The sequence below is a fragment of the Pezoporus flaviventris genome, unplaced genomic scaffold (assembly GCF_033815535.1).
Source record: "Pezoporus flaviventris isolate CSIRO_AGI_PZ_B2104156 unplaced genomic scaffold, CSIRO_AGI_Pfla_v1 ptg000055l, whole genome shotgun sequence".
NCBI classification, from domain to species: Eukaryota; Metazoa; Chordata; class Aves; order Psittaciformes; family Psittacidae; genus Pezoporus; species Pezoporus flaviventris.
Window position 1 is genome coordinate 2399075 of NW_026892603.1, and position 17571 is coordinate 2416645.

General features: G+C 41.0%; 1 protein-coding gene across 9 annotated transcripts in view; it reads left to right on the forward strand.

Moving 5' to 3' along the window:
- Window positions 1-4142: 4142 nt before the first annotated feature.
- SNX13 (sorting nexin 13) overlaps window positions 4143-17571 on the forward strand; it is a 66334-nt gene continuing 52905 nt past the window's right edge. For 5 of the 9 annotated variants that reach the window (XR_009746196.1, XR_009746198.1, XR_009746197.1 and 2 more), the window contains exon 1: window positions 4143-4393. Coding sequence is in view for 5 of the 9 variants with exons in the window: in XM_061469213.1 (XP_061325197.1) it covers window positions 4382-4393 (12 nt within the window). In the remaining 4 variants the exon portion in view is untranslated. The remainder of the gene's footprint in view (window positions 4394-17571) is intronic. The other 4 variants (XM_061469210.1, XM_061469214.1, XM_061469212.1 and 1 more) reach the window with 1 other exon arrangement.

The following is a 17571-nucleotide window of genomic DNA, read 5'->3' on the forward strand; positions in this document are numbered from 1 at the left end:
TTGAAACATTTAATGACTACAAAGTTTTCAGACATCTTCCACCTCATCTTTACACCCCCCCCCCCCCCAAATAATCCCAAACTAAACAACCCCACATAAATTCTAACCATGCTGCCAGCCTGAGCTACGGACAAGAAGAAGTCAAACTTTGTTCTATGTCATTTGGTAATGAATAATTGGAGTTAATTTATAGTATACAGAAATAATTCTATAAAAAGATCTTTCCTAGGCTGTAGAGAAAGGTAAAAAGTTCAGGCTTGTTGCTGAAGTTAGAAACAGTCTTGTAGCCATTCTAATGAAACTGCTTAGTAAAGCAAAATTGGTCAGTTTTTGTTCAGAGGTTCCCTCCCCCAACCCTGCCTGTAATTTCCCCTTTCCTTAGTCTTCACTTGTCTTGTTTATGCCAAGAGAACACATCCTTTTGGTCTCCAAATGCAGGTTACTGCTGTTTCAGAGGTTATCTTAATGGCAATTAGGTCACCAATTCCTTTTTTTCATGTTAGTGAGCTAACAATTATTTAGGTTGTGGGACTGCCCTCCTTTCAAGGCTGGAAAATAATCTGTGCTCTTTTGTGCTTTGCTGCAAGTTGGCACAGTTGCTCTTTTATTGCTAAATCTTGCCTGTGCCCCTTCTTCTGTGTATGTTGCATCCACCCTCTCACGACTATATTTTTGTCTCTGAGCCTGTCTCTTAATTTAGTGCACTCACTATGCTTCAGTTCATAAAAATCTTTATAAACTTCAGGGTGGAGAGCCTGCCGGTGCTATCTCTATCCCCTCCTGTTCTAGTTCAGATTTTAATGCCTCATTTATCCATACTTTCAGTAGATAACCCTGCACCTTCCAATGTCTGCAGTGGGATTTCAAAATGTGGATACAGACCATCAGACAACTTTCTTAGCTTACAGTCTGTGAAAAGAGACTATATTTATTACAATAAATGTGAAGAACACTAAGATATTTGGCAGCAGATAGGAGTTGTTTTCTAAGTAAGACAGCATTTGCAGCCATCATTAAGGTACTTCTAGTTGAAGTACACATTTTTCTAGGTTTATGGGAAATAAAGTTGAGTATTTTAAGGACTGGACGCAAAAACTTTCTGCCAGGTTTGCATTTGACTACAGGCATATATACATGCCCTAACACAGTTTTTCATACAGTGTTTTCGGGCTGGTGAAAGTGACAAGAGAAATAATGTGACTGCTGCTCTGCCTGGATGAGAACACTGCTCATGTGGCTGCATTGCTTCCACTAAGTACACTAGCAAGTACACTGGCTCCTTGCGCCACCAGTCCCAAGCCCTATGTGTAACAAATGTACAAGAATAAAATGTAAGGACTCTCTTATGGATGACTCATAAGGTCTAATAGCATTACTGTCACTTGAAGATGGGCTCAGAGAAATAAGTATTCAAGTGTTTCTGGCCTACCATTGAAAAAACTCTCAACAATCACTGTTGAAGACTTGTTTCCAGACCTACTCATACTAATTTAGTAACACTGTCCTTCCCAGGGAACAAAAAGAAAAAAAAAAACAACAAAAAAAACTTTTTTTTTCCCCCTATTTATTCCAAGAACACAAACAGGCAACATAAATGTTCAATACCTCAGTGATAGGCAGCTTTCTTTTCCTCCTTTGTGCTACTCCCAGCAGACTACTTTTTCAAGAAGTCCCTCATATCACCCTCTTTCCAACAGTCTGCCTTTTCTCACCTCTCCTTACGATGCTGCCTCTTCTGCCTTGAGTTTACCTTTGTGTGGTTCAGTCCTCCCTCACAGCCTCATTGCTGCTGTTGCAATTACATGACCTTGCCCTTTTGTAGCTGAGATGATATTAACCAAAAATTAAAGCCATGGAATAGAACATCTGTAACTACTCTGTGACAATATTAAATCTATGCTGACAAGTGTAAAATCAGAGAACAGTTTTCAGTAGAAGTATTGGTAGGTTTAATCTAGCAGTAGAAGAATGAAAAGTGCTTCCCATACTGGTGTACTATTGGGCTGACAAATCTTAAGCAGAAGTAGGGGCAAATTTAAATCCAAGTGCAAAGTATTAATTTTGATTTCATCTTGCTGTGAGACTTGCGTAAGATTTGCTGCTCTTTCACATCTAGCACACTTAAGATATATTCAGTTTTGCAGTAAGTTTTCAGAGGTGACTACTTCTCTTGAAAACCTTACCTGATGTGTCTGAAGAAGGTAAAGAAATATGGTGCCAAGAGGAAAGTTTCTTCTGCTAGATTTATCATCTTGGTTTAACTACTAGTATTTATATATATTCATATCATATTTATATCATGAGAATTTTACCTCCTGTTTACCCTTTACATTTTATAGACTGGGAGATTTTCTTCCAGCTCACGATACTGTGTCTGCCCCAGAGAATGGATTTATGACTAAGTGATATGGCAAACAGTTGGTGTTTTAAGTACTTTGATTCTATTTCCTACCTAGCTTCCGTTGATGACTAGATTTCTTACTTAGTAGGCGTAGATGTTTTTGCATAGTTACACAATGGGTGATTTGCTGATCATTCTGCTATAGTATACATCCCTTCAGGGTTTCCTTCCACAGACCTGAGCACAGGGCATTATTTGGCTGAATTGAAGTCTGATGAAAGCCATGAACCACAGCTGTGCAGATTACATATATATATATGTGACTGCCTTCCAAATAAGCATCTACAGCATGTTGTAAATAAATGTTAGGGGACCAAAGCAATACAATGGATTTGGTATTTCACACTCCCATTGCTCAATGTTTTTGAACAATTTCTAATTTATCAAGATGGTGAAAATCCATGTGCAAGACCACTGCATGGTTCTGTTATTGTTAAACCTATTGTCTGAAACAGAGTTTTTGTGTGTGCTGTGAGATTTGGATTTTTTCTGAGGGATCAGCTTGAAGGGAAGATTAATGTTACCATGAAACATTCAAAAACACAGACTCAGAAGTACCAAGCTTAAAAAAAAGTATTTTGGATTATTTAGAGACAGCAAATAAATGATTACGAATACTGAGGGTCTGCTTTTTTCGATTCATATGACTAACAGCTGGGTTTCCAACAGGGGAATAACAGTTGTATGAGTAAAACTGAAACTCACAGATAAAAGTAAGAAGTGAGCAACCTTGAAGTGCTAAGTATTTAACCAGCCCTGGGAAAATGAGGGAACTTCTGCAAAACTCACCAGCCTTAAGAGCTGCCTAACGCCCTTTGCACCTCTGCAAGGAAAGGGACTTTGCTTTTATTAGGGGAGAAAACCCCCTGTAACTGAAGAGCATTGGTTTTCATCACATCATAATAGTAATGCTGCTTTTCCTCCATCTTCACTGCTAATTATAATGACTGGTGTGCATCTTGTGTGAAAAAAAATCCCACCTTGCTTCTACTCTCCTAATGCACCCAAGGTTAACTTCGTAGCTTTGAAGTCTAGCGAAGAAGGAAGCAAGCAATCAAAACCCCACAGAAGAGTGTTTTAAAGGAAAAACAACAAGTTTCAACCAGGAAGCTTTCTGTGTATTCAAATGCAGAGCTGTGGGGTATGTCACCCCATGAGCAGGGAGTTGTTGCAGGCACAACTCTGCTTCTGAGATGTGTATCTAGAGCAGGGAAAGACATGCAGACCCGCATACACTACTGGTGGGCGAGAGGCTTGGTCAAAGATTTGACAAAGTATTTCAATTAGCGTCCTCCAAGCAGCTGCCTGGCACCGGAGAGCTCAGACAAGGCACACCACCATTTCACGGGAGCCGGGGCTAGAAAACCCAACAAACAGCAGAGCGGCTTTGACAGCAGCGTTTCAAGTTCTGCTGCCCTCAACTTCTCCCTTGCGGGCTGCGCAGACTTCAGGGCCGCTGCACCGCGGAACAGGCTCCGGCACCGACACCCCGAGCCGTACCCGAGCCTCGGATTCACCAGAAAAGAGGGTCCTCGGCGCCTTCCCGGCCCCCACACGGCCGGACCCTGTGCTGGTCATGGCTCCTCCGGCCCAGACAGAAAGGTAACACAGGCAGGAAAAGCTACGGGCACGGAAAGCTGCCGGTAGAGAGAACGGCAGCCTGAGCCGCGGCGAGGCGGGGCGTGAGGCGGTCCCGGTAGGGGCGGCTCCGCGTCCCGCAGCCCCAATGGGCGGTCGCAACGAGTGGGGAGTGCCGGTGGTGGTGCACGTAGCTCTCCCAAGATGGCGGCTTCTCCGGACCGAGCTGCGAGAGAGGCTGCGGGGCTGGGGGTGGCAGGCGGCCTCTGAGGGCGGCGGTTGGGGGCTGGCGGCGCTCGCCTCGGCTCCCCGCGGGGTGACGGGGAGCTTTCCGCGCTGCCGCAGGCTTCACCATGCTGCGGGGCTAGAGCCACCGAGGCGCCGCAGCGCAGCGTGGTAATAATGTTAGCAGAGGTAAGTGCCCTGCCGCGGCCGGCGGGGTGTGGGACGGCGGGGGAGCGGCTCTGTCCGCCCCATCGGGCAGCTGTGGGCCGCGGCCCGTGATGGGGAAGAGGCTCTGTCTTGCTCCGAGGCCTCTGACCTGCATAGGTACAGGCAGCCTCCCCTTTGGCTAGGGAGGGCGGCAGCGCCGGGGCCCTCTTATCACTTCTCCCTCCTCCCCGGACAGGCGCCGTTTCCCAGTGAGGGGCCGGCAGGGCCGGGCGGGACGGGGACGCTGCAGCGTGCGGCAGCCGGCCGGGGCGGGCTGGCGGGTCTGCCGGCGGTTGGGCTTTCCCGGCCGGTGAGGGGCCGATCCGCCGCGGTGGGCCCAGTTTTTGGGGGAGCGCACCTGGGAGGAGGGAGCCTATCTGAGCCGCAGGCCTCGCCGGAGGGATGTCCTTGCCCTGGCCCCGAGCGCCGGCTCCAGCTTCAGACCCTTTGGCCTCCTCCTCTGCGGTATGTTCTAAAAGGCCCTGTATTTCTTTTCTTCTTAAAACGAACATTTTTGTTGTTGCGGGAGTTTGTGGTTGTAGGTAATTGGTGGAAGTTAGCTGCCTGGGTTCGCCTCTCTGGCAGGGGATTTCTGTCCCAAAGTAGATGGGCAACTAAGCTGAGGCAAGCAGGTATTTGAGGATCAGCATGGGCTAGAAATGGCTGCTGTGTCTAAAGGTGCTCCCAACCTCATCAACGTCTGGTTGCTGGAAATGAGGCTTTCCTCCATACTCAGTTTTCTCTATAAAGACTGATTGATTTTCTTTTTTTAATATGTCAGTAAGATGTCTGGCACACGGATACCTCTCTAACATGACGACTGTATTACCTGTGGTTTATACTTTGTTGCTTTATCCTGCAGTGAATGTTATTTGTCCAAAACTGGATTGTCTTAAACGGTGAAGGGTGAGGGCTTAATTTCTGGCACCTGAAAAATTTAGCTTTGCTTTCCTGAGTGGTAGCTGAAAGAGTATCCTGAATCTTTCAGTTTACATCAGTTCCGAGTTTCATGGCATTATGAGCTCTGATTTCCTTGGGAGGGTAAGATTTGCTGAGTGAGTTAAACCTGTAAAAGTACATGACCTATTTTTGCATGAAGGATATTTAGTGAGTGGTCAGGATTAATAAACTTAGAAACATAGAATAGTTAGGGTTGGAAAGGACCTTAAGATCATCTAGTCCCAAACCCCCTGCCATGGGCAGGGACACCTCCCACTAAACCATGCCACCCAACTTTCATTATATGGTGTTGGTCAGTGTGATGCATAAGTATTAACCAGAGTAGTTTAGATTATTTTGAAGGTGGCATAGAATGTTCTGGGTCAGTGCCTCATACCAAACTGTTTGTTCTGTTTGATGGTGGCGGTATGTGCCTATCTGAGACACTTCATTGTCTTGGAATTGAATTATTTTAGTTTCTGGTGTAGCAGCATGGATGACATTTGCTCCATTGGGTTTTTGAGGTAAAACTTAGGCCTTATGCTTGTGATGACCACTTACGATACTTAGCCTTGGTCTCTGGAGGACTGGGTTCTGATGTCCTTTACTTGTAGTACCTGTATATAAAATATTTGTAGACAGGATGCTTCAGGGTAAAATATTGCAGGCTTGGTGTCAAGGAGGTGACTTTAAATTTCTTTTTTTGGGAGAGGCTTTGCTTGCCTGCCTGAAGAGCAGTTGTGGGGAGTTCTTCAAACAGCCAGACAACTCTTGGCTGTCAGAGGACGCACCTGACATGAACTGGAAGTCCTTTCCAGCTTGCTTTTTTGGGTGTTCCAGTGGTGACTTGGTATCTAAAACACCTTGTGAAAACTGTGCGGTCACACCCATGAACTGTTTCCACACTTTATAGGAAGATGCAGATTGCTTCAAGCCTACTGATACATGTATTCTATAAACACTTAAATGTCTACCCTCCCCTTTTTTTATTTTTATTTATATGTGAAAATTGAGATGGAGTGTGTGGCAGACATTAGAGTAGGGCAGTAGTAATAACTGTACGTATCTGTAGGTTGCCTAAATTTATCTTAATAACTTCAAGGAGGGGAACACTGGACAGCCAGCAAGTCCTCATGGTGGGTTTGTTTTTTTCTTCTCTTTCAAAGTAACTATTTTATTTAAGGACATACAGTGAAATGGGGTGAAAATTAATGGATATTTGCAGACTTGTGTAGTCTGCCACTGTTTAGAATGGCCAAAATCACTGTCATTTAGTGAGCCATTAAAAATTGTAATTTTTATATTATAAATGTAGACAATATTGTTCTTAAATCTATGTAAACGTGAAAGGCAGAATCTGGTTTGACATATATTGTTATCATGCAGTTAAAACATAACTTTCTCCTGATCGGTTTCCTGCATCCTTGATGCATCCATATATGCAGACCCCAGCAGCTTCAGTCCAGTTTTGTGTGGATGCAGTTAGGATTAGGACCTTGTTATCAGTAATTTCAGGGGAAGATTGCACTTCCTGTCAGGAAAAAAAAAAAATGGTGTTTTTTATTCGGCCTTCCCTGCAGGTCTTCCGATTTTGGTTGCATCAGAAATCATGTTGTTGGATGCCAAACACATATACTTATTTACTGAAGCAGCAACACCATTCCGCAGTTTTTATCACCTTGGCTGTTGGAACTTATTTCTGCAGTCATGTTGAACATATGCATTCTGAGTCCTGCTGCAGTGATCATTTCCCTGGGCTGTTGGGTTAGCCTTTCTATGCCTTTTCACTTGTTCCTCTTTTCTTGTTCATCAGCTGTCTCCTTTGCTTTTCAAGACCCAATGTGGCCTGTTTCCATGTGACTTACTGTTTCAGCACTTTCTCATCTCATGAGGCCGTGATGGACAGTTGCAGTGCTCTATGTTTTCAGACAACTGTCTTCACCGTTTTTTGCCTCTTCTGCAAGAGCAACTGTACTGTCCTGGCTACAGTGAGGCAGCAGATGTTTTACAACTCTGGCTCTAGCTGGTCAATATGTCTTAAGTTTTGATGGAAACAAACATTAAATAGGATTTTCATGGGACTTCATTTACAATAAATTTTAGAATGTCTTTCAAATTGATGGCCTGTGCTGTCTGCATCTGCAGCCTGTGTTGCCTTTAAAAAAGGCACTTTAGAAAAAGTGAGAACTAGATCTTTTTCCAGTTTCTTTTCCTCCAGTTGCTCATTAAACTTTTGAGATGCTTAGTGAGGATTTCACTCTGAATTTAACAGCTACGGCTATGTTTTCAACAACTTAATTCTAAGTTTAGCAAGAGTACTTTGTTGCAGCAGTAGTGATGGTTGCGAAGATTTTTAAAATTTTACAAAGTAGGAAAGATTTTTATTTTATTTTTTCCCCGTGTCCACAAATAAAAATAAGCTCACACAAAATGAGCTCTGTGTTGGTGTTTCTTGTTGCAACAAGTCAAGATAATTCCTTAACATGTAGTATTTCCTTTCTGTTAAACAATCTACTTTTGTTTTTAAAAGATTCTTAACAAACTTTTTGGATAAACTTTGATAGCCTCTAGCTGTTAGAAATAGTTTTTGAGCAAATGCAAGCAAATTAGCCTGATTTTTAAGAGTAAAGGTTGACTCAGAAGCTAGTTTTAACTTGCTTTAGAATAATAATGAATTAGCCGTACTGGAATGCCAAGTCCAGCTCTGAAAGATGCAGAATGCAGTTAACTGCTTGATAAACTACAGCATTGTTCATTTTTTCTGTTCCTTGATACATGGCTTGGGAAAGTTGCTCTGATGCTTCATGTGACTGAACTGTGTTTTGCCAGTAGAGACAGCTGCAAATGTGTAGAGAATTAGCAGGGCATGGAAAGAAATTAGTTTTCTGTCCTTTTGTGGAACTTTTATGAGAGAGCTTTGCCTGGGTGCTAGTGCTTTGCCAGGTAAGATTTAGCTGGAACTTCAGTTGCGAGCCCTCAGAGGGAAAAAGCCTCTATCTCTTCTTCAGTGTATTTTGTAAATGAAGTCTGCCTTTTTGCTGGTCTGCTTTGCGTTCCTAATTGTTGCTGTGACAGCTCTTTTAATAACTCCGTATTCTGTGGAGTTTCAGTTAAAATTACATGAGGAATGGTTGAATTAGGAAAATTAAACTTTTACAAAGAACGGATGTCATTTGTTAATAGTATTTATGTTTTTTTTATTTTGCTGGATATTAGTGAAAGATAGTGTCTGAACTCTCAGGACTATTCTTAGAGTTTACAGTTGGGCCTAAACTGCTGAGAGGTTGCAGAACTCTGCATTCAAACTCTAAAATGTCAGTGTGGACCATTCCCCAAAACAGCATCAAAGAAAAGTGTGAAGTTGCATAGTTCAGTAAAAATAGTAATAGCTTGTCTGGGTAAATAGCTGAAGGAGCTCCAAATGATCATTTCCTCTGTCTGGTTACACTCGAGGGAATTATCTCTGTTTTAAATATGTTTGTCCCTTTCTCCCCACCCTTGCAAAGATGACAAAGCATGTTTCCCTTTGAGCTAGCATTAGGAGAGTTGCTATTATTAGGAACAAGAAACCACTGGTGTCGTAAGTCATTGGCAACACTTGAAGAATTAATAATTTGAAGTCCCATTAGCACTTTTCACTGTAACTTGGCCGAGAGCAGCAAGGCTGGAACAGCAGAAAAATCAATTGTGATTGGCACTTGCAGTTACATGAGAGCGAAACTTCAAGAAGTACAAGGCATTGTGCTCTTGGGCAGAGATGCTTGTTTTCTCCCTCATACCCATAAGTAATGTCTGACTTCTGATTGGAAAAAACCAAGGCATTTTTTCGCAAGAGCACCCTAACCCTGCTTATGTAATTTCTATGGTGTTACACCTTAAAATGATGACTGTGCGATTGTGATTATAGGTATGAGGTGAAACAGGCATTTACTCTTAATGTGAGTAAGCATATATGATACGTATGTTCAGCTAGGGGACTCCTTTTATAACTACTGTTTATTTTGGAAAGTAAGTAAATTTCTACACTGTCAGAATTTGGGAATACCCGTTAAAGACTTTATTCTTTCTCCGGAGCAGAAGTAGCTGTAAAATCCTCAGAGGGGGAAGGTGAATTTTTGAAGAAATCAAATGGTGTTAACTGTTTTTCTGTTTTTTGCATGGAAGGAAATGTGATCTCTGTACTGCAGTTAAAACACCATGAGTCAAATTTATTCTTATAGTTTACTGTGGGTGTTTTACATTTAAAAAGCCCAGCAAAATTTAACTTGTTTTGTTTAAGTGAAATTATCTGAAAATCCAGGGATTTCCCATACAGCATACAGTTTGGCCATAGTGGTTAGTTCAGTAGTTTATTTTGAAGTTATTTCACCAGTGGCCCTTAAACTCATTCAGTCCTGCTGCTTTGCATATTTTCTTGGACAGTAAGCATAAGACCAGGTTGATTTGAACCTCAGCAGTTGGTCAGTCCACCAGCTGGTAGCAGGAGAAGGGGATAAACTCGTCTATGCTTGCTTGTATGTCCCTTCCTGCATCAGATGGCCTGTATGATGTCCTTTCTGTGCCTTGACTTGCTCGGAAGCAATTTTTGATAATCAGAAATATTAAATACCAAGAACTGTATGTATTTATTTATTTCCCAGGTAGAAATAGCACTGTATTTATTGAAGTGAGGGATAATATGGCCTAATTAAAACCTGTTGTCCAAAATGTCCATTAATGTCCAAAATTCTTGATTTGGTATCCCACTGCAGTTGGAGTTTCAGGTAGGAAGATGAGCTTTTTACATACTTTCTTTCCAAGGATAGTCCTAAATTTGAGGGCTTACTTTGAGGAGTATTGGCTGCTTAAATGGAGCTGTGCTCTGTTACAGGGTGGGTTTTATTTTTTATGTCTGTTCTTCTGCCTTTTTTCCCCTTAATCCCATGCTTCTGGGAGAGGAACAGAGTGATCCCAGTTCTATTTTAATCTGTTTGTGTCAGAATGCTATTATTTCGTAATTATTACTATTTTAAGATCATGTATTCCTGGTCTTCAATATATTTTTGCAATTCTAAGAAATAACTGTGCTCAATGCTTCTGCTGGTACCCTTGAGGCTACATCTTGTCATGTAAGGGAACAAACTTGAGCAGGAAGTTTGAATTGCTACATATCCTGTAGGATGCTCTGCATTTCCATGCTTCTAGTCAGTGCTGTCAGACAAGGTCAAGTAGAAAATACTCTTAAGTTCATAGCAAAATCCTTTCCACAGTTAACCAGCTGATTATGAAACACTGCCTTGGACTTAGGATCATTTCTCCTGTAGCTCTTAATTGGCCTGAAAGCACTGGGACAGATTGTGCCTGGTGTTCCCAATCATCCTCTATCCAGCATTTGGCATTCTGAACTGCAGGAATGAGTTAAAAATCTGGTGTTGTACATGCTTTAGGAAATAAGTGTCCAGCCGGTATAACTGTAGAAAGAACGACTGCTTTAAATTTTTGCTGACTATCAAAATGATCTTGGACAGTTTGACTTGGAGGCATAATGAAGTCGTCTTGGTTGCCATGCTGCTGTTCTAACAATTGCTGCTACAGGCTGAGGAGAGATGTCTGATGAGGCTTTCTTTGACGCCTGGCACTTCTTCGCTTAAACCTGTGCATTCTATATCCTTTAGGTTATTATAAAAAAATAAACTTTGTTTATTTTCTGTTTTACCAGGTATTGTACTATTTGATATAACGTTGTATAGTTTCACTTTTCTGAAGCATATGAAATGATTTCTGTGACATCTTGAAAGTAACAGCATCAGTAATAATAGGTATTCCTTATCCACTGAAGGAACTATTTGTGCTTGAAATTGCATCTTGTGTTTTGGTATGTGGTGTTTTGTTGTGCTGAATATTTGTTTGGTTTTTTTTCCCCCCCCAGTATATCATGGCCTATTTGTTACTGATAGATATAATAATTTTAAATGAAATTATGTTTGAGTAAGGTATCTACCCTCTCATAGCATACTTAGAAGATAAATTTTTTTTATGTTTTATATACCAACTTAGTATTTCTGATCACAATGCTAAAACCTTGAATTTTCATTTATTTAGTAAAGTAAAATCTCCTACTGTGGAAATCTTAAGTCTTGTGATGTTCTAATTACAGGTATAATCTATGTATACAATGAAATGGGGAATTACTTATTATAGTTCATTTACTGTTTATATATAATTTTAAAATTCTTGTGGAAAACAAATTCTTTTACGTGAATACAGAATCATAGAATAGTTAGGGTTGGAAAGGACTTTAAGATCACCTAGTTCTAACCCCCTTGCCGTGGGTAGGGACACCTCACACAGGCCATATTGCCCAAGGTTCTGTCCAACCTGGCCTTGAACACTGGCAGGGATGGAGCATTTCCCACTTCCTTGGGCAGCCTGTTCCAGTGCCTCACCACCCTCACAATAAAGAACTTCTTCCTTATATCTAACCTCAACTTCCACTGTTTAAATATAAAAATAATTTTCATTGTTTTGAGAAGAAGATACTTAATTACAATGCTAGGCTAGGAGAATAAAGTTGCATTTTAAATTCTCAATCTTACCACAGTTTTCCTTCTTACAGTCAACTTTTTTTTTTTTTGTAAATTGAGTCCTTTGTGGTAGTTGTGCTAAACATAATCTATTCTTCCTTTGTGTGCACAAGCATTTAGTACTAGCACCTTGGTTTCTAGTCTTGCAACTATATACTGCATTCTCCTTTTTGTGCTTCATGCTTGCATTAATTTGACTCACAAGTGTGACTAAAACTTAGAAATAGGTTTTATTTCTTCATGTTTGGTTTAAGCTGTGGACTTTAAGTAGTATTGGTCTTGCATCTTTCATTTGGCAGTTACCCTCCTATAGCTTCTTGAATTCTTAAGAAGCTTACAAGTTAGCAATAGTAAGACCAAAGGCAAACAATGTTTCTGTGAATGTTTTTAAGCTCTTCCATTACTTAATTGGGTATTTACTAAATGCTCCAACTAATGATGGTCTGCTGTTGCCCATTACTGTTTCTTTTAATTGTGCTTTATTTTACCAATACCCTCTTTTCTTTTGTTTTCTCTTTGAAATTAGTTTTAATAATCCTTGCGCTCTTAATTTTTCTCTGGATTTCTAGAGATTTGCCCATAACTGTTATTTCTCTTATTCTCTATTTTTTATGCATTATGCAAAACATTTTTCTGTTTTCTAATTATCAAAGTAACTACACTGCTGCTGTGTGGAATAGTATACCTTGGTTAGTCTATGAACACTTCCACCTTGCTGTCTGTATGGCTATTTGTTTATTGCTTGCTCTTGTGTGTGCCCTTTTACTTTATTTTTCTTCCATATATATTTCTCTTTTACTGCTGCTGTCACTGGGGTGGCCATATATTTTTCTTTTGATAACCTGAATGCATAAAAGAATTTAAGTCAGTAAGAGTGCCCTTTCCTGTTTGCCTTATTTGGACCTAGCTTGGGCTGTCACTGAAGAGATTTTCTTCCTTCCACCAGATAGAAGCTGGTGTGATGCTGCTGCTTGTTATCAGGCCTATCAACTGCACGAGGAATTGTTTTGTCTCGGTGAACCAGTCTTCTTGGGGAGGCATGAGGGTGGGAACTCTGGAGAAGCTGCCAAATCAACAGCTGCGTGGTCTGGTGTGAGGGAAGTGCATAGTGCTTTCCTGCATTTCCTTCTGTTTAGATCTAAAGTGAATCGATATCTAAAATAATTCCTGTCCTTTTGAAAATGGGGAATGCCATCATTCCTTCTGTGCGTTCTGAATGCATTTCTGCCTCCAGGAAAAGTTAGGAGTAAGGTTAGCTAACTCCACTTTGGTTAGGTTTACTTTTTGTTTTTGATGTTCTTGACTAGGTGGCAATGATTGAGGGTTTTAGATGTCTGCTGTAAACTTACCTAAAGAGCTGGATACTCAAATTACTTAATTAGCTTAATCTATAATTAGTTTCAGTCTGTAATCTTGAAGTATTAGTAGCAAGAGTTGATACACCATTTCTGTGACTACCTGTCGCTTGCCCCCCCCCCCAACAATTTAAATTTGTTGGAAATATTCCATGCCCTGATGTTTGGTAATGAAGTGTTCCACTGAGTTCATAGAATATTATTGGCAGATTTTTCCTCTTCAGTGTTGCAGTGGCTCCCAGTGTGTATACCTGGGAGATAACCTGGGGAGTAGTAGGCACAGTGACTTTGGGCTCAGATTTTTTGTGAGGAAGGAGAGAAAGACTACTGGAGGCTGAAAGATGCATCTGGGATACTCGACAGGCTCTTGGCTTCCATAGTGAGGCCAGATAGAGGTTATGGAGCAGAGTCTTGAAAGAAATTGTAAGAGGTTTCACTCTACTTACACTTATTTGGTTGCTTCTGAGCTAGGCACTGCAGTGCCTGTCAGCAGTGTTACGTAGCAAATCATTTGTGAAGTTTCTTAGGGGCTGCGGAGACAGCAGGCAGAATGGTTTTCTCAGTATTTGGGAAAAGGCAAAAGTGCACAGGGGACCATGAAAGAGATGCACAGAGCAGTCATGCTTTTCAGTCATCTCTTGGAAGTGTGTGGTTGAATGAGACAAGTAATAGGGACTGAAGAAAGGATTGGGAAAGGGGGTATTAAATGCTTGAAGGGAAAGATCTGAATTGTTTTCATTACATTTATCCCATTTGAAAAAAGTGTTTAAATATTGTTCCCTTTCCTCCCCCCCCTTAAGTATCTCAAAGTACCCTCAAAGTCCTCCTTTCTACCCATTCTACTGCCCATTCTGCCAAGAGTTCAGTATGAACTGCTCATTAAAGAAGTTGCACTCATTTTTGCATGTTGTGGACTACGGAATCATTTGGAGACACTAAACTAATCTCTTTCTCCATTTTATGCAACTGGATGATATTCTATCCAGAAAAACACTTGCAAGGAACTGGCAGCTTTGAGGCTTACTCTAACTTTGTAAATGTTTTCGTTGTTTTGTATAACATGTGTTTCCATAGTTATTTTGTCTTCATTCAGTAAGCATGCTTCATAGGAAACTTGGCTTTGTAGGAGTTCAGATGTACTCTGAGACTACTGGGAATCTGTAGTGAAACAGTGGTCATACCAGGTTCTGTGTTTTGTACTGGAGAAAACTTCTGGCACTTGAACTGCAGCAAGTTTAAACTTAAGAAAGATGCAGTGGACCAACTTAATCTTCAGAGGAAGGTGCTAGTAGTCTGTCAGTGGGTATAATTTTCTTGCAAATGTACTGTATTTGTAACTTGGGATCTACTTGTTATTTGGCTATTGAAAACTGCTTCTTTGTGGTGCATACTATCATCTTTGAGGTTCCTCTATTTTTTGCATCTGTTTCCTTTTGTAGTTTAATTGTGATGCTGATTAAAAAGCACCATATTTTTTTAAAGAGTGTTGGGGAAGTTTGACCTGAACATCACTCACCTCATCACAGAAAACGATTAGGTTGGTCAGACAGGATTTGCACTTGGTAAATCCATTTTGGTTGCTCGCAACACTCTTAGTGACTGAGACGAGGCTGACTAGTGTGTATTTTACTTCCTTTCTGGCCTGGACCTTTCTTCTTGCAGATTTTCTGCAGCTGCCAGTATAATCTGGGAAGTCATTTATGTTGGCTTTCTGCTGAATTTTGGCTTTCTGGATTCTATAATACTGGTGGAACTACTGTTTGTAGTCAAGATGCCATGTGACATTACAGCTGAAAAACTCAGTGTGGTTTTCCTTTCTGAGCTCTACATTATTAGGGTTTTTTTTAATCCCTTTTAATATTTTTTTTATTTTTTTCCCAGGGGTGGAGAGGGATGGGGATCTTTTAAGAACATTATTTCCACAAACGGATGTGACATGACTGACTCTAGTTAGAGACAACAACCTTGATCACTGGGGACAATGTAGAAATTAATTTTCAGTTGTGTTGAGCATGTTTGTTACTGGAGGACTTCTGCTTATGTTCTCTCATATTTGTAACCTGGCTTAATAAGGCAGTTAGAGTTTCTATATTTAGTCTAGTCTCAAAAATATTCTAAAATTATGCTGCTAACTTAATATTTTCAAACAATTTTTTCATTTAGATGAGGAGTGTTGCTTATTTGGGAACTTTCAGATTGTGGTACGTATTTCTAAAAGAATAAAAAACCCACAGTAAAATATTATACTGCATCCAAAGCGGTTTCATCTTAAAGTTGGTAGGATAATACTGTAGTTCAGAGGACTTTGAAAATTGTGTTTCAAACAGCAGAAACAATACTACTAATGGATTAAAGATTTAAACAAAACTCTTGGATGACTAATTTTGGAGCCTATGGAAGCTACGGTAGTAAATGGTCATATAGAAGGTGACGCCTCTATCTTTCTACAGTAGACTGAAGTGCTAGGGTTTTTTGTGTGTGTGTGTGTGTATATATGTGTATAAATATGAAATATATATAAGCACATAATAAGTTTAATTCTCAGTTAAAAAATCAGACATCCTGCAGCTATGCCGTTGAAACATATGCCTTATCAGTCTTTTTGGAAGAAATTACTGGTTTTAAGGAATGAGAGAATAATATTTTGTTTATAGATGCTTTCAAGCAAGTCATCAAGTGGTAGAAACAAAAAATTTATCCTTTTTCAGTGTAAAATTTTGAAGGTACTGTCTGCTGCTTCATGTGTGAGTTTTTTTGGGAAAAAGCAAAATAAAAAAAGCATAATTACTGCTGCAGTGTCTAGTTCCAAAATGTTCATAGTATTATGGAATTTATCTTATTTGGTACTTTCATGTCTTTGACAGTTCTGTATTTGCAAAAGCAGAGCACTTTCACTTCATGTCACTTTCTTTTTTGTATTATTGTTTGAAGTTTCTGAGACTTCCTAAAGTAGATACTGTATCATTGTGTACATACTTTTTTTTTCTTTTCCTTAATCTAATTCTATCAGTTTAAGATTACGGAAACTATTTTGTGCACAGCATCTGCTGTAGAGTTGTGTGGTATCTATGAGGAAGGAATAATGGTTTTGTAGTAAGAAATGTAATCACTGTTCATCAGACCTATTATGATCCATCTTTTTCCATGTTCTTAAGATCATGGAGAAGAATAGGTTGCCTTTGAACAGGAGGCTATGTCTCAAACCATTTATGCAAATAATCTTAGAATCATAGAATACTTAGGGTTGGAAAGGACCTTAAGATCATCTAGTTCTAACCCCCCTGCTATGGGCAAGGACACCTCACACTAAACCATCTCATCCAAGGCTTTGTCCAACCTGGCCTTGAACACTGGCAGGGATGGAACATTCACAGCCTCCCTGGGCAACCCGTTCCAGTGCCTCACCAGCCTAACAGGAAAGAATTTCCTCCTTATATCCAATCTAAACCTCCCCTGTTTAAGTCTGAACCCCTTACCCCTTGTCCTGTCACTGCAGTCCCTAACGAAGAGTCCCTCCCCAGCATCCTTATAGGCCCCCTTCAGATACTGGAAGGCTGCTATGAGGTCTCCGTGCAGCCTTCTCTTCCCCAGGCTGAACAGCCCCAACTTTCTCAGCCTGTCTTCATACTGGAGGTGCTCCAGTTGCCTGATTATCCTTCTCTGGACTTGTTCCAACAGTTCCGTGTCCTTTTTATGTTGAGGGCACCAGAACTGCACACAGTACTACAGGTAAGGTTTCACAAGAGCAGAGTAGAGGGGCAGGATCACCTCCTTCAACCTGCTGGTCATGCTCCTTTTGATGCAGCCCAGGATACGGTTGGCTTTCTGGGCTGCAAGCGCGCACTGGAGCCAGCTCATGTTCATTTTCTCATCAACCAACATCCCCAAGTCCTTCTCCGCAGGGCTGCTCTGAATCTCTTCTCTGCCCAACCTGTAGCTGTGCCTGGGATTGCTCTGACCCAGGTGTAGGACCTTGCACTTGGCATGGTTAAACTTTATGTGGTTGGCATCAGCCCACCTCACATGTGTGTCAGGGTCCCTCTGGATGGCATTCCTTCCCTCCAGCTTATCAACTGAGCCACACAGCTTGGTGTCATTGGTGAACTTGCTGAGAGCGCACTCAATCCCACTGTCCATGTCACTGACAAAGATGTTGAATGAGACCGGTTCCAACACTGATCCCTGAGGGACACCACTCGTTACTGGTCTCCAGCCGGACATTGAGCCATTGACCACAACTCTTTGCATGCGGCCATCCAGCCAGTTGTTTATCCACTGAGTGGTCCACCTATCAAATTGATGT